Here is a 24,483-nt window from a genome sequence, read left to right on the forward strand (position 1 = left end):
CCACAAATTAACTTTTAACAAGACACTAATTGAAATGCATTTGAGGTGACTACATCATTGAGCTAGTTGAGAGAATGCGCAAAGCTGTCATCAATGCAAAGGGTGGCTACTTTGAAGAATCTCAAATATAACATATTTATTTATTATTTATGTGTCGGAGGAAATACCGTACACCTAGCAACCTGGTCAGCGTGCACTGCGCCCAGCCCGCCGCAGGAGTCACTAGTGCGCGATGAGACAAGGATATCCCTGCCGGCCTAACCCGGATGACGCTGGGCCAATTGTGTGCCGCCCCATGGGCCTCCCGGTCGCGGCCGGCTGCGGCAGAGCCTGGGCTCGAAACCCAATGCAGTGCCTTAGACCACTGCGCCACCCGGGAGGCCCCAAATATAACATATATTTTGATTTGTTTAACACTTGATTCCATAAGTGTTATTTCATAGTTTTGATGTCTTCACTATTATTCTACAATGTAGAAAATAGTACAAATAAAGAACAACCCTCGAATGAGTAGGTGTGTCCAAACTTTTGACTGGTACTGTATATTCAGTTTCAACCAACCAACCAACCAACCCTTTCCCTGTTCCTGTGTGCTTCCAGGAGCATTTTCCCATGCTGTCGTCCCAGCAGCTCGTGCAGAGGCTCTACCCCTACCAAGCCATGTTGGGAAAGGAGGGCTGCACCGCCGTGGAGGGGGTTCTTAGTGTAAGAACACGCATGCACAGTTACACACACACACACACACACACACACACACACACACACACACACACACACACACACACACACACAGCTGACTGTTGTCGTCTCTCTCCAGAGGTTTGAGTTGCTGGACACGTGTCAGCAGCCGGCTTCCAGTGCTGTCCTGAAGGTGGTGCCAGCGAACACAGAGCAGCCCGGCCAGGCGGGAGCCCAGGCTGACGTCACAGTCCGCATCACAGACAAGGACATCACCTTCCAGGTAACACAACCCCTTTGTGATTGTGAACCATTCTGTAGAGAAGGCTGACTACTGGGGCAGTGTGGGGTTTGGAGGAATGACATACCAGAGTTGAAAGAGATGTTCGGGTCCACAGCCATCTACTAGACGGTATATGGCTTTGGTCCTCAGTTCCAAGTCGCCTGGTCAGTGAGAATGGTGGCGTTATCTGCAGTTCTTTGAAAGCTCTTTTTTGTTGTGTGTTTGAACTCTCATGTGGGACCCTGGAAGTGTGTGTGTTTGTGTTTGATCTTCTGTGAGGCCCCATATCTGCCGGATTATGAGAGAAAGAGAAGTATGTAATATGGATTAAAGATGGTGTGTGTTGATGTGAAATATCTGATGATATCTGGTTGTTTTTCTAGTTAATTTGAACTCTCTATTTTCTTTAGCATTACTGTATTCATCTCTCTCGTTTTCTCTTTATTTTTCTCTTTCTCTCTCTCTATATATATACAGTGCATTCGGTCCTATTGAGGGGAAAAACAAATTCATCCATTTTAGAATAAGGTGGAACAAAATGTGGAAAAAGTCCAGGTGTTTGAATACTTTCCGAATGCACTATGTGTGTGTGTGTGTGTGTGTGTGTGTGTGTGTGTGTGTGTGTGTGTGTGTGTGTGTGTGTGTCAAGAAAAATACTGTGAACCCTTTGGAATCACCTGGATTTCTGCATAAATTGGTTATAGAATTTGATCTGATCTTCATCTAAATTATATAAATTATATATTTTATATATATATATATATATATATACACTGCTCAAAAAAATAGGGAACACTAAAATAACGCATCCTAGATCTGAATAAATGAAATATTCTTATTAAATACTTTTTTCTTTACATAGTTGAATGTGCTGACAACAAAATCACACAAAAATGATCAATGGAAATCAAATTTATCAACTCATGGAGTTCTGGATTGTCACGCATAGGTGTAATAGGTGGCAGGGAAGTCAGGCGCAGGAGAGTCAAATGGAGTGTAAATATGGAGTCTTTTAATAAAGTTCCAAGAGTATGCTCCATAACAATAAATGTACAAACAAACAAAACATGGGTACGAGGACCCGACGCGCACCTATACAAACAATCGCACTACACTGACAACAAATCAATCTCTGACAAAAACATGAGGGGAAACAGAGGGTTAAATACACAACAGGTGATGAATGGGATAGAAAACAGGTGTGTGGGAAGACAAGACAAAACCAATGGAAAATGAAAAAAGGATCAATGATGGCTAGAAGACCGGTGACGTCGAACGGCGAGCACCGCCCGAACAAGGAGAGTCAACGACATCGGCAGAAGTCGTGACAGTACCCCCCCTGACGCACGGCTCCAGCTGCGCGTCGACACCGGCCTCGGGGACGACCCGGAGGGCGAGGCGCAGGGCGATCCGGATGGAGACGGTGGAATTCTGATAACATGGAAAGATCTAACACGTCCTCCACCGGAACCGAGCATCTCTCCTCCGGCCCGTACCCGTCCCAGTCCACGAGGTACTGAAGGCCCCTCGCCCGACGTCTCGAATCCAAAATGGATCGAACAGAGTACGCCGGAACCCCCTCGATGTCTAGAGGAGGCGGAGGAACATCACGCACTTCAGCCTCCTGGAGCGGGCCAGCCACCGCCGGCCTGAGGAGAGACACATGGAACGAGGGATTAATACGGTAATGAGTGGGTAGTTGTAACCTATAACATACCTCGTTCACTCTCCTCAGGACTTTAAACGGCCCCACAAACCGCGGACCCAGCTTCCGGCAGAGCAGGCGAAGGGGCAGGTTTCGGGTCGAGAGCCAGACCCTGTCCCCTGGTGCGAACACTGGGGCCTCACTGCGGCGACGGTCTGCGCCAATTTTCTGGCACCTTATGGCACGCTGAAGGTGGACGTGGGCTGCCTCCCAGGTTTCCTCAGCGTGCCGAAACCAATTGTCCACCGCAGGGGCCTCAGTCTGGCTCTGATGCCAAGGAGCCAGAACCGGCTGATATCCTAATACACATTGAAAGGGAGTAAGGTTAGTGGAGGAGTGACGTAGCGAGTTCTGAGCCATCTCTGCCCAGGGCACGAACTTCGCCCACTCCCCCGGCCGATCCTGGCAATAAGACCGCAGAAACCTACCCACATCCTGGTTAACTCTCTCCACCTGCCCATTACTCTCAGGGTGAAAACCTGAGGTAAGACTAACCGAGATCCCCAGACGCTCCATGAACGCCTTCCAGACCCTTGATGTGAACTGGGGACCCCGATCAGACACTATATCCTCAGGCACTCCATAGTGCCGGAAAACGTGTGTAAACAGGGCCTCTGCAGTTTGTAAGGCCGTAGGGAGACCGGGCAAAGGGAGGAGACGACAGGACTTTGAAAACCGATCCACAACGACCAGGATCGTGGTGTAACCCTGTGAAGGTGGAAGATCAGTCAAAAAATCCACCGACAGGTGCGACCATGGCCGTTGAGGAACAGTTAGAGGTTGTAGCTTACCTCTGGGCAGGTGTCTAGGAGCCTTGCACTGGGCGCACACCGAACAGGAAGAAACATAAATCCTCACATCCTTAGCTAAAGTGGGCCACCAGTACCTTCCTTCAAGACAGCGCATCGTCCGACCTATCCCAGGATGACCAGAGGAGGGTGACGTGTGAGCCCAATATATCAATCGGTCGCGGACAGCAGACGGAACGTACAGACGACCAGCTGGACACTCAGGGGGAGAAGGCTCTGCACGTGACGCCCGCTCAATGTCCACGTCCAGCTCCCACACTACCGGCGCCACCAGACACGAAGCTGGGAGTATGGGAGTGGGATCCATGGACCGCTCCTCTGTGTCATACAGCCGAGACAATGTGTCTGCCTTAACGTTCTGGGAGCCTGGTCTGTAAGGAAGTAAAGGAGTAAACACAAAACGAGTGAAAAATATGGCCCACCTTGCCTGGCGAGGATTCAATCTCTTCGCCTGCCGGATGAACTCCAGATTGCGGTGGTCAGTCCAGATGAGAAAAGGGTGTTTAGCCCCCTCAAGCCAATGCCTCCACACCTTCACGGCTTCTACGACAGCTAACAGCTCTCGGTTCCCCACATCATCGTTTCGCTCCACTGGGCTGAGCTTCTTCGAAAAGAAAGCACAGGGGCGAAGCTTCAGTGGCGTACCCGGACGCTGAGAGAGCACTGCTCCTATCCCAGCTTCGGATGCGTCCACCTCCACTATGAATGGCAAAGAGGGATCCGGATGAGCCAGCACGGGCACCGAGGTAAACAGAGTCTTCAGGTGCTCAAAAGCCCTGTTCGCCTCAGCCGACCACTGCAAGCGCACCGGGCCCCCCTTTAGCAGTGAGGTAATGGGAGCTGCCACCTGACCAAAACCCCGGATATACCCCCGGTAGTAATTGGAAAACCCCAAAAAACGCTGCAACTCCTTTACCGTGGTTGGAGTCGGCCAATTACGCACGGCTGTAATGCGGTCGCTCTCCATCTCCACTCCTGAAGTGGAAATCCGATGCCCTAGGAAGGAGATGGATTGTTGGAAAAACAAGCATTTCCAACAGGCGACCAAGCACCCTGTGCACCAGGGACACATGCTCGGCGCGTGTAGCAGAGTATATCAGAATATCATCGATATACACCACTACACCCTGCCCGTGCATGTCCCTGAAGATCTCATCTACAAATGATTGGAAAACTGATGGAGCATTCATCAACCCATATGGCATGACCAGGTACTCATAATGACCTGAGGTAGTGCTAAATGCAGTCTTCCACTCATCACCCTTCTTAATACGCACCAGATTGTACGCACTCCTGAGATCCAATTTTGTGAAAAAACGTGCCCCGTGCATTAACTCAATAACCGTATTGATCAGAGGTAGCGGGTAGCTATATTTCACTGTGATTTTATTAAGACCTCGATAATCAATGCACGGGCGTAAATCGCCATCCTTTTTCTTCACAAAAAAGAAACTTGAGGAGACGGGTGAAATGGATGGCTGAATGAACCCCTGATGCAGGGATTCAGAGACATATGTCTCCATAGCCTCCGTCTCCGCTTGCGACAGGGGATACACGTGACTCTTGGGATATGCAGCATCTACCAGGAAATCTATCGCACAATCCCCCCCGTCGATGGGGTGGTAATTGAGTTGCCTTCTTTTTACAGAAGGCGAGAGCCAAATCGGCATATTCGGGGGGAATGCGCACGGTGGAGACCTGGTCCGGACTTTCCACCGTAGTAGCACCAACGGAAACCCCTAAACACCTACCTGAGCATTCTCGCGACCACCCCGTGAGAGCCCTCTGTGGCCTAGAAACAGTGGGGTTATGACAAACTAACCAGGGTAGGCCTAGCACCACAGAATACGCAGGAGAATCAATAAGGAAAAGACTAATCTTCTCCTTGTGACCCTCCTGCGTTATCATACACAAAGGTGCGGTAACCTCCCTGATAAACCCTGACCCTAATGGTCGACTATCTAAGGCATGAATAGGGATAGGCATATCCACAGGAACAATAGGGATCCCTAAACTATGAGCTAGACTTTTATTAATGAAATTCCCAGCCGCACCTGAATCTACTAGCGCCTTATACTGGGAATGCAGTGAAAAATCAGGAAAAGAGACAGAGACAAACATTAGTGCAGCAGAGGGCTCTGGATGAGAATGGTGCCTACTCACCTGGGGTGACGCCAGAATGCCCTGCCTGCCCTCTCTATTCCCAGAGGAATAAACCCGGCACCGACCAGCAGTGTGCCCTCTGCGACCATGAATGGTGCTCGAGCGGGAACCCCCTCCGGTCTCCCTGCGCACCATCCCTCCCAATTCCATAGGTTCGGGAGAGAGGGTGTGGGAGGATGGAACAACCAGACCCCGATCTAGACGTCCACGAGTAGCCAGCATGTTGTCCAGCTTGATGGACATGTCCACCAGCTGGTCGAAGGTGAGGGTGGTGTCTCTACAGGCCAGCTCCCGACGGACGTCCTCGCGTAGACTACAACGGTAATGGTCGATCAGGGCCCTGTCACTCCATCCAGCGCCGGCAGCCAAGGTCCTAAACTCCAAAGCAAAATCCTGTGCACTCCTAGTCTCCTGCCTCAGATGATAGAGGAGCTCACCCGCTGCTTTGCCTTCAGGTGGGTGATCGAATACTATCCGGAATTGGAGGGTGAACTCCTCAAAATGGTCCAACGTCGCATCCTCCCTTCTACACACAGCGCTGGCCCATTCCCGGGCTTTCCCGGTGAGGCATGAGACGAGGGCGTAACTCTTCTCACGGTCAGATGTTACTGGGGAGGCCGTGGCTAGATATAAGTTTAGCTTGAGGAGGAAACCCTGGCAGCAGGCAGTATCTCCGTTGTATCCCGTAGGTAGGGATAAATGGATCCTCGATTCCGGAGAGGAAAAAACGTTCACGGGAGATTCCGGTTGTGGTGGTGGTGGCGCTGGAGAAACTCCCTGTCTCCCCCAGCGATCCATTTTCTGGACAATGTGCTCCATGACGGAGCTGATACAGTCAAGCTCCCTCGCTTGTTCCTGAACGCGTTCCTCCAGGTCCATGGGTATAGTGTCTTCTCCTGCTGACTTCATATATATTGGTCAGAGATTCTGTCACGCATAGGTGTAATAGGTGGCAGGGAAGTCAGGCGCAGGAGAGTCAAATGGAGTGTAAATATGGAGTCTTTTAATAAAGTTCCAAGAGTATGCTCCATAACAATAAATGTACAAACAAACAAAACATGGGTACGAGGACCCGACGCGCACCTATACAAACAATCGCACTACACTGACAACAAATCAATCTCTGACAAAAACATGAGGGGAAACAGAGGGTTAAATACACAACAGGTGATGAATGGGATAGAAAACAGGTGTGTGGGAAGACAAGACAAAACCAATGGAAAATGAAAAAAGGATCAATGATGGCTAGAAGACCGGTAACGCCGAGCACCGCCCGAACAAGGAGAGGCAACGACTTCGGCAGAAGTCGTGACATGGATTTGGAGTCACACTCAAAATGTAATTGGAAAACCACACTACAGGCTGATCCAACTTTGATGTAATGTCCTTAAAACAAGTCAAAATGAGGCTCAGTAGTGTGTGTGGCCTCCACGTGCCTGTATGACCTCCCTACAACGCCTGGGCATGCTCCTGATGAGGTGGCGGATGGTCTCCTGAGGGCTCTCCTCCCAGACCTGGACTAAAGCATCCGCCAACTCCTGGACAGTCTGTGGTGCAACGTGGCGTTGGTGGATGGAGCGAGACATGATGTCCCAGATGTGCTCAATTGGATTCAGGTCTGGGGAACGGGCGGGCCAGTCCATAGCATCAATGCCTTCCTCTTGCAGGAACTGCTGACACTCCAGCCACATGAGGTCTAGCATTGTCTTGCATTCGGAGGAACCCAGGGCCAACCGCACCAGCATATGGGCTCACAAGGGGTCTGAGGATCTCATCTCGGTACCTAATGACAGTCAGGCTACCTCTGGCGAGCTCATGGAAGGCTGTGCGGCCCCCCCAAAGAAATGCCACCCCACACCATGACTGACCCACCGCCAAACCGGTCATGCTGGAGGATGTTGCAGGCAGCAGAATGTTCTCCATGGCGTCTCCAGACTCTGTCACGTCTGTCATGTGCTCAGTGTGGACCTGCTTTCATCCGTGAAGAGCACAGGGCGCCAGTGGCGAATTTGCCAATCTTGGTGTTCTCTGGCAAATGCCAAACGTCCTGCACGGTGTTGGGCTGTAAGCACAACCCCCACCTGTGGATGTCGGGCCCTCATACCACCCTCATGGAGTCTGTTTCTGAAAGTTTGAGCAGACACATGCACATTTGTGGCCTGCTGGAGGTCATTTTGCAGGGCTCTGGCAGTGCTCCTCCTGCTCCTCCTTGCACAAAGGTGGAGGTAGCGGTCCTGCTGCTGGGTTGTTGCCCTCCTACGGCCTCCTCCATGTCTCCTGATGTACTGGCTTGTCTCCTGGTAGCGCCTCCATGCTCTGGACACTAAGCTGACAGACACAGCAAACCTTCTTACCACAGCTCGCATTGATGTGCCATCCTGGATGAGCTGCATTACCTGAGCCACTTGTGTGGGTTGTAGACTCCGTCTCATGCTACCACTAAAGTGAAAGCACCGCCAGCATTCAAAGGTGACCAAAACATCAGCCAGGAAGCATAGGAACTGAGAAGTGGTCTGTGGTCACCACCTGCAAAACCACTCCTTTATTGGGGGATGTCTTGCTAATTGCCTATAATTTCAACCTGTTGTCTATTCCATTTGCACAACAGCATGTGAAATTGATTGTCAATCAGTGTTGCTTCCTAAGTGGACAGTTTGATTTCACAGAAGTGTGATTGAATTGAAGTTACATTGTGTTGTTTAAGTGTTCCCTTTATTTTTTTGAGCAGTGTATATGTATCGGTATCTCTGAAATTCAATATGCTTTAATGTCATGAATAACAAGGTCAGTGTTGCCAAAGCGAAGTAAACATTGACATCAATAAGAATATTAGCTGTAATACTCTCTGATTACAGGTCCCAGCAGGCACCAAGGCACCCCGCCCCCCCAACAGTAACCCCGCATTCATCAGCACCCCGAGCCACGCCCAGCTCCTGGCTGAGATGGTGCAGTCACACCTAGTCAAAGACATGTGCCTTATAGGGGCTAAGGTACACACACACACTGCTGCTATATACTATTTATTCACCTGCTTTACCAAGACACTACCTAATTTATATTTGTAAATACAGTCATTCTTGACATAGTACATTCATTATCTATACTGTATATCCTGTTGTGTCCACATCAGGCTATTACTATGCATACTATACCTCTTCTATTACTTGTTATTTTTTACGTGACAAATATAATTGGATTAGATTGTTTTATTTGATACACGCACGCTAACCTCCGTCTAAGATGCTTAGTTACGTTTAATGTGTGTTGGTTTGCGTTTGCTACCTGGACAACATTATGACCGAGTCTTGTATGTTTTCAGGGTTGTGGCAAGTCAGTGGTTGCCAAAGAGTTTGCTGAGATGCTGGGTTACAGCATGGAGCCTGTAATGCTCTATCAGGTAGGAGTACAGTACTTCATTTGGAGGGTGTGTGTGTGTGTGTGTGTGTGTGTGTGTGTGTGTGTGTGTGTGTGTGTGTGTGTGTGTGTGTGTGTGTGTGTGTGTGTGTGTGTGTGTGTGTGTGTGTGTGTGTGTGTGTGTGTGTGTGTGTGTGTTGGAGAAAACAACCCCTTGGCTGAGGTTCAGTTGTCCAGAGCTGCATCACTGAGATGCCACATCTTCCTCTTGGCAAAAGACAACTGGGAACATTATGTTCAACAGTCCGATAATGGAGTTTTGAATGAATGATTGTCATGCTTTATTCCACGTTGATGGACTTGATAACTGACTGAGAGAGAAGGCTGTCTTTCTCAGACTACACACACACATGCAGTTGTCCCTTCCATAGCAGACACACGGTAATGGGTCACTCACTCATGGCTCTGTCCCAGGGGTTAATGTACTGTATTTCACAGGAGCATGTTCCTCACATAACTCACTGTGTGCTGTGTGCCGTGTGTGTGAAAGAAAATGTTTTCTTAGAGAGAGAGATTGTGTGTGTGTTAAAAACAATATGTGGCTTATAGGTTGTCAGGATCTGTGTGTTTGTGAGACAGTGGCAATGATTACAACACCTCATCTCTCTCTTTGTCACCTGCTTATAGGACATGACAGCAAGGGACCTGTTACAGCAGCGCTACACGTTAGCTAATGGAGACACAGCGTGGAGACCCTCTCCCCTGGTCACTGCTGCCCAGGAGGGCAAGCTACTGCTGCTGGATGGCATACACAGAGTTAACCTGGGAACCCTGTCTGTACTCTCCAGGTACATAGTCACTTACGCGCAGTTGCAGGCACACACACACATGCAGACAGGAACACGTGCACACTCACATATAGCAAATCATCTACTAATAGCATGTCTACTGTATTACAGCTTAATGGCCACTGTGACTGGTCCTAGATCAGTCATCTGCTAATAAAGAGGTCTTCAACCTTTTCTTGTCTAGGGACCCCCTCACAGGCAAACCGGCGAACCAGAGACCCCTATCATATGTTAAGAAAAACGTTTTTTCATCAGGTGAATGATAACGGCGAGGAGAAGTAATCAACATTTTAAAATGAATAGATTTTGTGGATAGTTTTTCATTATTTTGACCTATCCACATTATAATTGGAAAAGCAAGTGTAAACTCAACATACTCTATTAGCTAGACCTGATTGGGTCGTCCACCCACGGTGCTCAGAATGACAGAAACCACATTCAGATTATGGTAGTTCATATTTGCAGAACATGCAAGGGATCGCAACGGTGTACCGAATTCTGATGCGCACTTTGAAGTTAGAATAACTGTCCACATTTCAAACAGCAAAATCACTAACCTATGTCTACTCTACCCCATAGAAGAAAAGTTGACCTATTCTATTGTTCAGCTTGTCGAGAAAGAAAGAGCCTTTTCCAAACAGACTCTGGGACAGTTGTGGGATGATTGAGCCCAAATTCATACGATCAGTAGGCCTAGGTTACATAAAGATGTTTTTTAAAAAGCAATGAGTCTGATGCAACAGATCAGAACGTTTAGCTTAACATGCTGATAAGCTATTATTTCTTCACATTAAAAGAGCAGCAATGCGCATAAGGCAGTAGGCAAATGTTTGTTCCATAATGCAATTAACGGGAAAACACCATTGGGAAGAAAGAGGGGAGCTCTAATATGCAACTCGCTGATGAAGCCTGCCTTCTATTGCAAATGCATGTGCTGTTTGAGTTGCTGTAGCATCAACTCTTCTGCTGTCTGACAGACTTTCTGCTCTGTATGCTGTAAATTCATTCCATCAAATGATGCAAATTAGACCGATAAGCACGACAAGTCAAATGTATTTACATTGACTAGTATTTCCATCAATGAATAGGCTAAAAAGCATTATTTTGCCATGGGATTTTACTTCTCCTGGACAATTGGCCAGCTCAATTTTGATTTATCCACTTTTCAACCACAACAAAAATTGCAGCCAAAAGCTGGCTATTACCGGCTAATGGAAACCCTGCTCCAAACACATATTAGCTAAGAGCAGCTGTTTCAGCACGGTTAAAGGGCCCAGTGCAGTCAAAAACATGATTTACCTATGTTTTATATACACTGAGTTTACACATTAAGGACACCTACTCTTTTTAAACATGTATTTATTGAACCTTTTATTTAACTAGGCAAGTCAGTTAAGAATACATTCTTATTTACAATGAAGGCCTACTGGGGAGCAGTGGGTTTAACCGCCTTGTTCAGGGGCAGTTCAACAGATTTTTACATTGTCAGCTCGGGGATTCGGTTACTGGCCCAATGCTCTAACCACTAGGCTACCTGCCTCCCCTTTTCTTAACATAGACTGACCAGGTGAATCCAGGTGAAAGCTATGATCCCTTATTGATGTCACTTGTTAAATCCACTTCAATTAGTGGAGATGAAGGGGAGGAGATGGATTTTTAAGCCTTGAGGCAATTGAGACATGGATTGTGTAAGTGTGCCATTCAGAGGATGAATGGGCAAGGCAAAATATTTAAGGGCCTTTGAACGCGGTATGGTAGAAGGTGCCAGGCACACCGTTTTTTCTCAATAACTGCAACGCCGCTGAGTTTTTCACACAACAGTTTTCTGTGTGTATCAAGAATGGTCAACCACCCAAAGGACATCCAGCCAACTTGACATAACTGTGGGAAGCATTGGAGTCAACATGGGCCAGCATCCATGTGGAACACTTTCAACTCCTAGTTTAGTACATGCCCCGACGATTTGAGGCTGTTCTAAGGGGGGAGGGGTGCAACTCAATATTAGTAAGGCGTCCTTAATGTTTTGTGTGCTTAGTGTATATTTCCACACTAAGAGGTTGGAATATTACTGTGAAATTGAGAAAGTTATGATAATGCCCTTTTAGTGTAAGAGCTGTTTGAAAAGGCCACCTGAAACTTCAGCCTGTTTTGGTGGGATGGAGGTTTGGCCTTCCATGGTGACATCACCATGCGGTAAATTAGTTAATAGACCAATACGAAGACAGTTCCAAACCTCTTTGCCAATAACAGCTCATTTTCAGTTTCCTCCTCCCGACTCAGACAATCCCAGTCAGTCCAAGCAACATTTTTGCTTGAGAAATTGCTCTTTGCTAAGAAGCAATTGTTGTTGCTTTTTGACCATTTTCATTAAAAACAATCACAGTAAGGTACTTAATTGTTACCCAAGAAATGATTTGATATTGAACTAAAAACGGCTGCGTTGGACCATTTTTAAATAAAGGTTAGTTGTGTGGCCAAAATGTATGTAACGCTTTATTTAGATAGTCCATCTGTAGATTCTCTGCAGATGTTCAGTTCCATTTCAACTATCTACTAATCCTGGCCCTAGCCCTAACCGTAGCCTTTATCCTAACCTCAACCTTAACCTTTATCCTAACCCCATCCTGAACCTTTATCCTAACCCCAACCTTAACCTTTATCCTAACCCCAACCTTTATCCTAACCCCAACCTTTATCCTAACCCCAACCTTAACCTTTATCCTAACCTTAACCTTTATCCTAACCCCAACCTTAACCTTTATCCTAACCCCAACCTTAACCTTTATCCTAACCCCAACCTTAACCTTTATCCTAACCTAAAACGTAACCCTTAAGTTTACTGTATGCTGCCCAGTCAAAACAGTTTGAGCATATAGTATGTTATTTTGTTATGTTTTGTTATTTTTGGTGTTTTGCAGAGTTTTTTTCTCAGGCTCTTCCAGAACACACATTTTTTTGGCCCCTTCGTTGGTGATTTGTAGGGATTATTACATTTTTTCACTTGGGAAATACTGCACCAAACATCTTAGTTAGATGTAAAATTGCACGACTAAGACCTCTGCAAAAATGTCTAAATGAATGACAGATGTCTTCATTTAGCTTAGATTGATTGTGACTATTTTGAGGAAGTGTTTTTGTGTTAATGCCTACGCCTAGCTGAGTTCTGCTAAAAGCAAACCCGAACCTATGTATACGGACGCCTTTACCCTAGCCCTAACCTTAACCCTTATCCTAGCCCTAACCTTTACCCTAGCCTAGCCCTAACCTTTACCCTAGCCTAGCCCTAACCCTTATCCTAGCCCTAACCTTAACCCTTATCCTAGCCCTAACCTTAACCCTTATCCTAGCCCTAACCTTTACCCTAGCCTAGCCCTAACCTTTACCCTAGCCTAGCCCTAACCCTTATCCTAGCCCTAACCTTAACCCTTATCCTAGCCCTAACCTTTACCCTAGCCTAGCCCTAACCTTTACCCTAGCCTAGCCCTAACCCTTATCCTAGCCTAGCCCTAACCTTAACCCTTATCCTAGCCCTAACCTTTACCCTAGCCTAGCCCTAACCTTTACCCTAGCCTAGCCCTAACCTTTACCCTAGCCTAGCCCTAACCTTTACCCTAGCCTAGCCCTAACCTTTACCCTAGCCTAGCCCTAACCTTTACCCTAGCCTAGCCCTAACCTTTACCCTAGCCTAGCCCTAACCTTTACCATCGCCTAGCCCTAACCTTTACCCTAGCCTAGCCCTAACCCTTATCCTAGCCTAGCCCTAACCTTAACCCTTATCCTAGCCCTAACCTTTACCCTAGCCTAGCCCTAACCCTTATCCTAGCCCTAACCTTTACCCTAGCCTAGCCCTAACCTTTACCCTAGCCTAGCCCTAACCTTAACCCTTATCCTAGCCCTAACCTTAACCCTTATCCTAGCCCTAACCTTAACCCTTATCCTAGCCCTAACCTTTACCCTAGCCTAGCCCTAACCTTAACCCTTATCCTAGCCCTAACCTTAACCCTTATCCTAGCCCTAACCTTTACCCTAGCCTAGCCCTAACCTTTACCCTAGCCTAGCCCTAACCTTAACCCTTATCCTAGCCCTAACCTTTACCCTAGCCTAGCCCTAACCTTTACCCTAGCCTAGCCCTAACCTTAACCCTTATCCTAGCCCTAACCTTAACCCTTATCCTAGCCCTAACCTTAACCCTTATCCTAGCCCTAACCTTTACCCTAGCCTAGCCCTAACCTTTACCCTTATCCTAGCCCTAACCTTAACCCTTATCCTAGCCCTAACCTTAACCCTTATCCTAGCCCTAACCTTAACCCTTATCCTAGCCCTAACCTTTACCCTAGCCTAGCCCTAACCTTTACCTGAGCCTAGCCCTAACCTTAACCCTTATCCTAGCCTTAACCCTAGCCTAGCCCTAACCTTTACCCTAGCCTAGCCCTAACCTTAACCCTTATCCTAGCCCTAACCTTTACCCTAGCCCTAACCTTAACTCTAACCTTAACCCTTATCCTCGCCCTAACCTTTACCCTAGCCCTAACTCTAACCTTAACTCTAACCTTAACCCTTATCCTAGCCCTAACCTTTACCCTAGCCCTAACTCTAACCTTAATCCTTATCCTAGCCCTAACCTTTACCCTAGCCCTAACTCTAACCTTAACCCTTATCCTAGCCCTAACCTTTACCCTAGCCCTAACTCTAGCCTTAACTCTAACCTTAACCCTTATCCTAGCCCTAACCTTAACCATAACTCTAGCCTTAACTCTAACCTTAACCCTTATCCTAGCCCTAACCTTAACCATAACTCTAGCCCTAACTCTAACCTTAACCCTTATCCTAGCCCTAACCTTAACCATAACTCTAGCCCTAACTCTAACCTTAACCCTAATCCTTATGCGAACCGTAACCTTAGCAAGCAGTTGCTTATCAACAGGTGGACAGTTGCTTATCAACAGGTGGACAGTTGCTTATCAACAGGTGGACAGTTGCTTATCAACAGATAGTTTAATTATAGTTTACAGATGGACTTTCCAAATAAAGTGTGACCAGATGAATGTCCAAGTCAAGGAAGCTTACCAGCAGCAGGTGCTGTTTCAAAGCCTATGTCAGATACTCCAGGGAGTGTAAATTACTCAATATTTGAGAAATAAAGTTGACATCATTATAAAGATATTCTCCTCTTTTCTTTTCTACTGTGGGTGTGTTGTTGCTAGCGATATTCATAAAAACGTTGGGGGGGCAAAATGCACTAATTGTTTTAAATATAATGTTTATTTTCTGGGGGTCTGCGTGTCCCCGGTTGAATACCCATGCACTAATACTATGTCTACTGTATTACAGGTTACTGGTCACTGTGACTGGTCCTAGATCAGTCAACCATTAATACTATATCTAGTTTGTCCAATGTGTTATTGGCCACTGTGACTGGTCCTGTATCAATCACCTACTAATACTATCTCTACTATAATTTAGGTTACTGGTCACTGTGACTGGTCCTAGATCAATCACCTACTAATACTATCTCTACTGTAATTTAGGTTACTCCATGACAGAGAGCTGTCTCTGTATGACGGGTCCAGACTGCTGAGGTGGGACAGATACCAGGCACTCAAGGCGGAGCTACAGCTTACAGACGAACAGCTACAGGAAAGGTACACACACATACATGCCTCGGAATATGTGTTCCTACATGCGTGTATGTTAGCTAGAGCTGGTGCCAAAGTGTCACACCAGTGCTGCCCTGGGGAGCAACCTGTTCACCCATTATCTCCAGCTATGCAACTTCCTGTTTTGCCAGCCTGTGGCATCATTTTGTGTGCTACTATTTTGTCCAGGTCTCTTGCAAAATAGATTTGTAATGAGTCTAACCTGGTGAAATAAATAAATCAAATAATAACTGGCGTTTCTCTTTCCAGCTCCCTGTGGCAGCCTGGTCTCATAGACATGACGTAACATAGTGAAAGTAAATCCAGGACACTCAAATTAGTATGTTGTGTTACGTTTGATATGGTTACATAAGACAGAATGTTACTTAAGGCAAAACGAAAGGAGGGTGGATGGTTAATAACGTGAACGTGTGCTCGTTTTTTGTTTCCAAATACTCATCCTTACCAGTTTCCTTTCATTAAGGTTAACCCAATGGTTGCGTTTTCAAATCTCATTCCGGAAAACTTTTGCATTTGAGCTACTTAGCAACTTTTCAACTACACTGAACAAAAAATGTAAACGCAACATGTAAAGTGTTGGTCCCATGTTTCATGAGCTGAAACAAAAGATCCCAGAAATGTTCCATACCCACAAAAAGCTTATTTCTCTAAAATTGTGGACACAAACTTGTTTACATCCCTATTAGTAAGCATTTCAAGTGTGGCATTTCAAGATGCTGATTAAACAGCATGATCATTACACAGTTGCACCTTGTGCTGGGTACAATAAAATGCCACCGCAGTCCACGTGTAACCACGCCAGACCAGGATCTCCACATCTGGCTTCTTCACCTGCAGGATCGTCTGAGACCAGCCAAATGGACAGCTGATGAAACTGTGGGTTTGCACAACCAAATCATTTCTGCACAAATTGTCAGAAACTGTTTCAGGGATGCTCATCTGCGGGCTCGTCGTCCTCACCAGTGTGTTGACCTGACTGCAGTTTGGTGTCGTAACCGACTTCAGTTGGCAACTGCTCACCTTCGATGGCCACTGGCAAGCTGGAGAAGTGTGCTCTTCACAGATGAATCGCGGTTTCAGCTGTACTGGGCAGATGGCAGACAGCGTGTATGGCGTCGTGTGGGCGAGCGGTTTGCTGATGTCAACGTTGTGAACAGAGTGCCCCTTGGATGTGGTGGTGTTATGGTATGGGCAGGCATAAGCTACGGACAACCAACACAATTGCATTTTATCGATGACAAATTGAATGCACAGAGATACCGTGACGAGATCCTGAGGCCCATTGTCGTGCCATTCATCCGCCGCCATCACCTCATGTTTCAGCATGGTAATGCACTGCCCCATGTCACAAGGATCTGTGCACAATTCCTGGAAGCTGAAAACGTCCCAGTTCTTCCATGGCCTTCATACTTACCAGACATGTCACCATGTTTGGGATTCACTGGACCGATTATTTCCAACTTCACACAGCCATTAAAGAGGTGTGGGACAACATTCCACGGGCCACAATCAACAGCCTGATCAACTCTATGCAAATTAGATGTGTCGTGCTGCATGAGGCAAATGGTGGTCACCCCAGATACTGACTGGTTTTCTTATCTATGCCCCAATTTCTTTTTTAAGGTATCGGTCACCAATAGATTCATATCTGTGTTATTATCTATAGATTAGGGCCTAATTCATTCATTTAAATTGACTGATTTCCTTTATATGAACTGTAACTCAGTAAAGGCATTGAAATTGTTGCATGTTGCATTTATATTTTTGTTCAGTGTACTTACTGATAGCTCACCCTAACCTGCCCCTAATCCTGAACTTAACCTAGCTTTGAACCCTAACCCCGAGCCATAATAGCCGCAATAAATTGGAATTTGTAACATATACATTTGAAAATATGTAACATATTGTACGTTTTTTGAAATTGTTAATGTATAGTGCCTTCAGAACATATTCATATGATGTTTTCCAAATGTTCTTGTGTTACAGCCTGAATTTAAAATTGATAAAATTGAGATGTGCCTCTGACCTTTCACAATCCCCCATAATGTCAAAGTGGAATTATGTTTACAAATTATATTATCTTTACAACTTGATTAAAAATGAAATTCTGAAATGTATTGAAACAATAAGTATTCAACTCCTATGTTATGTCAAGCCTTAATAAGTTCAAGAGTAAAACATTTCTTGACAAGTCCGCCTGGTGCGGCAGGTAGCCTAGTGGTTAGAGCGTTGGGCCAAGGTTGGTCCCTGAGCTGACAAGGTAAAAATCTGTCGTTCTGCCCCTGAACAGGGCAGTTAACCCACTCTTCCTAGGCCGTCATTGTAAATAGGAATTTGTTCATAACTGACTTGCCTAGTTAAATCAAATTAAAAAATAAGTTTCATGGACTCACTCTGTGTGCAATAATAGTGTGTAACATGATTTTTTTTTATTGGCTACCTCATGTCTGTACCACACACATACAATTATCTGTAAATTCCCTCAGTCGAGCAGTGAATTTCAAATACAGATTCAACCACAAAGACTAGGGAGGTTTTCCAATGCCTCGCGAAGAAGGGTAGGTGGGTAAAAAAGAAAAAAGCAGACATTGAATATCCCTTTAAACATGGTGGCGTTATTAATTACACTTTGGATGGTGTATCAATACACCGTCACTAAAAAGATACTGACGTCCTTCCTAACTAAGTTTCCGGAGAGGAAGGAAACCGCTCAGGAATTTCACAATGAGGCCAATGCTGACTTTAAAACAGTTAGAGTTTAATGGCTGTGATAAGAGAGAACTGAGGATGGATCAACAACATTGTAGTTACTCCACAATACTAAACTAATTGACTGAGTGAAAAGAAGGAAGCCTGTACAGAATAAAAAATTATCCAAAACATGCATCCTGTTTGCAATAAGGCACCTAAGTAAAACTGAACAAACAAATTGGCAAATAAATTAACTTTATGCATTAGGTTTAGGGCAAAAGTGTAACGGCGTTCTTTGTTTGTAGAAAGAGAGTCGGACCGAAATGCAGCGTGGTGGTTACTCATGTCTTTAATAATTGAAGAGCGATACATGAAATAACTATTACAAATGCAAAACAACAAAACGGAACGTGAAACCTAATTACAGCCTATCTGGTGAACAACTACACAGAGACAGGAACAATCACCCACGAAAAACAAAGCGAAACCAGGCTACCTAAATACGGTTCCCAATCAGAGACAATGAGAATCACCTGACTCTGAGAACCGCCTCATGCAGCCAAGCCCATACAACACCCCTACTCAGCCTCATCCCAATAACCACAAAACCCCAATATGAAATACAACAAAACAAACCCATGTCACACCCTGGCCTGACCAAACAATCAACGAAAACACAAAACACTAAGACCAAGGCGTGACAAAAAGCAACACTCACAGCTGTAATTGCTGCCAAAGGAGATTCTAACATGTATTGAATCGGGTGTGAAAACTTGTGTAAATGAGATATTACTGTATTTAATTTGAAATAAATTGCAAAAATGTCTAAAAACATGTTTCCACTTTGTCATTATGGAGTTTTGTGTGAAGATGGGTGAGAAAAAACATATATTTAATCCATTTTGAATTCAGGCTGTAACAACAAAATGTGGAATAAGTCTAGTATGAATACTTTCTGAAGGGACTGTAATTGTACGAATTGCAATTTGTAACATATTATACGAAATGGATGATGGACATCCACAAATTACTACACATCATACGAAGCATAACATGTGTCATGAATTTACGTACAGAATAATATGAAATGCTCTGAGACCAGGTTGCCTATGGAGATGGCAGTTCTGCTTGTGATGTGTTGTGATGGTGGCTGTATGTGTGTGATGAAGGGATACAACACCCTATCATGTTAATTAGCTTGCCATCCATTTAGATATCATGGTGTGTGTGTCTGTGTGTGCAATTTTTGTATTTTATTTTCCAATGACTCATCCTTCCTGTGGTTAGTCATTCAATAATACCTCCTCTCAGGTGTCATACCCCACACACAGACTTTCAGGTGTCAGACAGAACAGTGAAGTTATGGGCTGTGTAACGTCGGGTGTTGATTAAGCCTCATTATTAACCCTACGAGGTTCGGAGTCTGCTGGTTTTCTGTTCTACCTGGTCATTAATTCCACACACCTGGTATTCCAGGTGTAAATCAGTCTCCGATTAGAGGGGCACAATTTAAAAAATGCGGTGGAACTGGCTTTTAGGTCCAGAGTTGAGTTTGAGGGGTCTAGGGACATGAGCTATGAGTTACAGTTTGACACACACACACACACCACTGACTCACCTCAGGACGTGACCTTGCAGCCAGAGGCAGGTCAGTCAGTAGACAGTGTAGCAGTGGAGGCTGTTGAGGGAGGACGGCTCATAATAATGACTTGAACGAATGGAATGGCATCAAACACATGGAAACCATTCCTCTAGTTCCGCTCCAGCCATTACCACAAGCCCATCCTCCCCAATTAAGGTCCCACCAACCTCCTGTGCAGTGTAGTATTTAAATATCTGTGTTAGCGTCAGAAGTGAAAACCCTGACAATGACTGCTTTCATCTCCACCACCATAACAGGAAATTAGTAGGAGAGAGAAGGGGGAGGGATGAAGAGAGATAATGAGAGTGGGGGAGAGATAAAGAGGAATAGAACGAGGATAGAGGAATGTGGTAAAGAGAGAAAGAGGAATAGAACAAGGATAGAGGAATGTGGTAAAGAGAGAGGGGAAGGGAGTGAGAGAGGGGAAGGGAGTGAGAGAGCGGGGGAGAGAGAAAGAGGAATAGAACGAGGATAGAGGAATGTGGTAAAGAGAGAGGGGAAGGGAGTGAGAGAGCGGGGGAGAGAGAAAGAGGAATAGAACGAGGATAGAGGAATGTGGTGGAGAGAGGGGAAGGGAGAGCGAGAGCGGGGAGAGATAAAGAGGAATAGAACGAGGATAGAGGAATGTGGTGGAGAGAGAGGAGGATATTTTTGACAGTGTTTGTCTACTGACTGTTGGCAGGACAACTCTTTCTGTTTATCTGCCTTTCACCCTCTCATTTAACTATTGTTTCCACCTTCTCTTCTTAATCACTAATGTCATATTTGACATCATCCAACAGACAACATTTAACCATCAGAACTATGTGATAGAATGGCTACAATTTCTCCGTACATGTTCCCTTTCAATGATTTCTTCTCCAGATAGAAATGTAGTCCATCGGTCGGGATTCAGGGTTGTTTAGCTTGGTATTTGGGTGAATAAAATGTATGCTGCGCGTGTGTGTGTGTGTGTGTGTGTGTGTGTGTGTGTGTGTGTGTGTGTGTGTGTGTGTGTGTGTGTGTGTGTGTGTGTGTGTGTGTGTGTGTGTGTGTGTGTGTGTGTGTGTGTGTGTGTGTGTGTGTGTGTGTGTGTGTTTGAGCTCCACCTAGGCTGGCAGGAAGGATGTTTGTGGTAGAGCGTCTGGGCTGAAATTAAATCACTTCCCCTTTGTTTTTGCGGCTGTGTGTGTGTGTGTGTGTGTATCCTGAGTTTCCTGCGGCTCACACTCTTGATGTAATTCCACCCAGGACTGTGGGCCAGGCCCACTATCGTGTTATTACACATACTGTAACTGTAGAGTTACCATTATTACAGTCAGTCACTATTACTATACAAATACTATTACTACAGTACTATAACTACAGTACTGTAACTACAGTTTTATTACCACAGTACTATTACTACAGTACTATTACTACAGTGTATAACTACAGTACTATAACTACAGTACTATTACTACAGTGCTATAACTACAATACTTTTACCACAGTACTATTACCACAGTACTATAACTACAGTACTATAACTACAGTACTGTAACTACAGTTTTATTTTTATTTTTTTTATTTTTTTATTTAACCAGGTAGGCTAGTTGAGAACAGGTTCTCATTTGCAACTGCGACCTGGCCAAGATAAAGCATAGCAGTGTGAACAGACAACACAGAGTTACACATGGAGTAAACAATTAACAAGTCAATAACACAGAGAAAAAAGGGGAGTCTATATACAATGTGTGCAAAAGGCATGAGGAGGTAGGCGAATAATTACAATATTGCAGATTAACACTGGAGTGATAAATGATCAGATGATCATGTACAGGTAGATATATTGGTGTGCAAAAGAGCAGAAAAGTAAATAAATAAAGTCTGTGGGGATGAGGTAGGTGAAAATGGGTGTGCTATTTACCAATAGATTATGTACAGCTGCAGCGATCGGTTAGCTGCTCAGCTAGCTGATGTTTGAAGTTGGTGAGGGAGATAAAAGTCTCCAACATCAGCAATTTTTGCAATTCGTTCCAGTCACAGGCAGCAGAGTACTGGAACGAAAGGCGGCCGAATGAGGTGTTGGCTTTAGGGATGATCAATGAGATACACCTGCTGGAGCGCGTGCTACGGATGGGTGTTGCCATCGTGACCAGTGAGCTGAGATAAGGCGGAGCTTTGCCTAGCATGGCCTTGTAGATGACCTGGAGCCAGTGGGTCTGGCGACGAATATGTATCGAGAGCCAGCCGACTAGAGCATACAAGTTGCAGTGGTGGGTAGTATAAGGTGCTTTAGTGACAAAACGGATGGCACTGTGATAAACTGCATCCAGTTTGCTGAGAAGAGTGTTGGAAGCAATTGTGTAGATGACGTCGAGGATCGGTAGGATAGTCAGTTTTACTAGGGTAAGCTTGGCAGCGTGAGTGAAGGAGGCTTTGTTGCGGAATAGAAAGCCGATTCTTGATTTGATTTTCGATTGGAGATGTTTGATATGGGTCTGGAAGGAGAGTTTGCAGTCTAGCCAGACACCTAGGTACTTATAGGTGTCCACATATTCAAGGTCGGAACCATCCAGTGTGGTGATGCTAGTCGGGCATGCGGGTGCAGGCAGCGATCGGTTGAAAAGCATGCATTTGGTTTTACTAGCGTTTAAGAGCAGTTGGAGGCCACGGAAGGAGTGTTGTATGGCATTGAAGCTCGATTGGAGGTTAGATAGCACAGTGTCCAAGGACGGGCCGGAAGTGTATACAATGGTGTCGTCTGCGTAGAGGTGGATCAGGGAATCGCCCGCAGTAAGAGCAACATCATTGATATATACAGAGAAAAGAACCCTGTGGCACCCCCATAGAGACTGCCAGAGGACCGGACAACATGCCCTCCGATTTGACACACTGAACTCTGTTTGCAAAGTAATTGGTGAACAAGGCAAGGCAGTCAACCCGAAAAACCGAGGCTACTGAGTCTGCCGATAAGAATATGGTGATTGACAGAGTCGAAAGCCTTGGCAAGGTCGATGAAGACGGCTGCACAGTACTGTCTTTTATCGATGGCGTTTATGATGTCGTTTAGTACCTTGAGTGTGGCTGAGGTGCACCCGTGACCGGCTCGGAAACCAGATTGCATAGCGGAGAAGGTACGGTGGGAATCGAGATGGTCAGTGACCTGTTTGTTGACTTGGCTTTCGAAGACCTTAGATAGGCAGGGCAGGATGGATATAGGTCTGTAACAGTTTGGGTCCAGGGTGTCTCCCCCTTTGAAGAGGGGGATGACTGCGGCAGCTTTCCAATCCTTGGGGATCTCAGACGATATGAAAGAGAGGTTGAACAGGCTGGTAATAGGGGTTGCGACAATGGTGGCGGATAGTTTCAGAAATAGAGGGTCCAGATTGTACAGTACTATTACTACAGTACTATTACTACAGTGTATAACTACAGTACTATAACTACAGTACTATAATTACAGTACTATTACTACAGTACTATTACTACAGTGCTATAACTACAATACTTTTACCACAGTACTATTACCACAGTACTATAACTACAGTACTATAACTACAGTACTATTACCACAGTACTATTACCACAGTACTATAACTACAGTACTATAACTACAGAAATATTACTACAGTACCATTAGTACAGTACTATTACTACAGTACCATTACCACAGTACTATATGACCTGAGGTTTTTACTGACTACATACCTTGACTAAGGAAAACCCCTTGTACTGTAAACAAGTCTTTCTGGACAACAAAACATGTATATGTTGTGATTCACAATCGGTAAAGACTCTACAAGCTCTAAAATGTGTGTGTGTTTCCAGGTCCATCTTCCCCGTCCACCCTTCGTTTCGTGTGTTGGCCCTGGCAGAGCCCCCTGTGGCGGGCAGCAGTGGTCAGCAGTGGTTGGGTCCTGAACTACTCACCATGTTCATGTTCCACAACATCCAGCCTCTGGCACGCGCACAGGAGATCAGCCTCATACAGGGCTTGGTGAGACGCCCACACACACACACACACACACACACACACACACACACACACACACACACACTCACACTCACACTCACACACAGATTCAGTCATCTGTTTCCTTCATTTCATTCTCTGTCTCTCTGTTTCTCCAGACTCCCAACGTTCCGAAGGAAGCAGTGGAGCAGCTCCTCCACCTCACACACAACCTCCGACAGACCAACGACCCTACTGTAAGTGTGTGTGTGCGTGTCCGTGCTAGTGAGTATGTGTACTAAACCGTCTGCTATGTGTCCAGGCCCAGTCTCTAGCTTCGTCCCTGTCCACCAGACAGCTGTTGAGGATCTGTCGTCGTCTCTCTCAGTATCCACAGGAGAGCATCGCTCACGCTGTCAACAAAGCCTGTCTGTCCAGGTACACAGAAGCACACGCACATACACACACACACAAACTGATTTGTTAGACAAATGTTGATTGAACTATTCCTTTAAACTGTACATTGCTTGGGATTAAATGGTCTGATTTAGTAACCTTGTTATAATATGCAATAATATGCTTTATCTTTGATTAGGTTTCTACCCAGCCTGGCTCGTTCCTCTCTACAGAAGGGCCTGGCTAGCTGCTCTATACAGGACACACAGCCTGATGCTGAGGCACACGACCACAGCTGTAAGACACACACACACCACACACCACGCACAAACATGTATAAT

General features: G+C 45.6%; 1 protein-coding gene across 1 annotated transcript in view; it reads left to right on the forward strand.

Moving 5' to 3' along the window:
- vwa8 (von Willebrand factor A domain containing 8) overlaps positions 1 to 24,483 on the forward strand; it is a 97,283-nt gene that overhangs the window by 13,370 nt on the left and 59,430 nt on the right. The window contains exons 9-18 of the mRNA XM_052522109.1: positions 601 to 705; positions 818 to 961; positions 8,494 to 8,628; positions 8,958 to 9,035; positions 9,680 to 9,840; positions 15,369 to 15,482; positions 23,623 to 23,791; positions 23,926 to 24,003; positions 24,069 to 24,184; positions 24,342 to 24,439. Coding sequence (XP_052378069.1) covers positions 601 to 705; positions 818 to 961; positions 8,494 to 8,628; positions 8,958 to 9,035; positions 9,680 to 9,840; positions 15,369 to 15,482; positions 23,623 to 23,791; positions 23,926 to 24,003; positions 24,069 to 24,184; positions 24,342 to 24,439 — 1,198 coding nt within the window. The remainder of the gene's footprint in view (positions 1 to 600; positions 706 to 817; positions 962 to 8,493; positions 8,629 to 8,957; positions 9,036 to 9,679; positions 9,841 to 15,368; positions 15,483 to 23,622; positions 23,792 to 23,925; positions 24,004 to 24,068; positions 24,185 to 24,341; positions 24,440 to 24,483) is intronic.

Source organism: Oncorhynchus keta, chromosome 7 (assembly GCF_023373465.1).
Source record: "Oncorhynchus keta strain PuntledgeMale-10-30-2019 chromosome 7, Oket_V2, whole genome shotgun sequence".
In the NCBI taxonomy this organism is placed as follows: domain Eukaryota; kingdom Metazoa; phylum Chordata; class Actinopteri; order Salmoniformes; family Salmonidae; genus Oncorhynchus; species Oncorhynchus keta.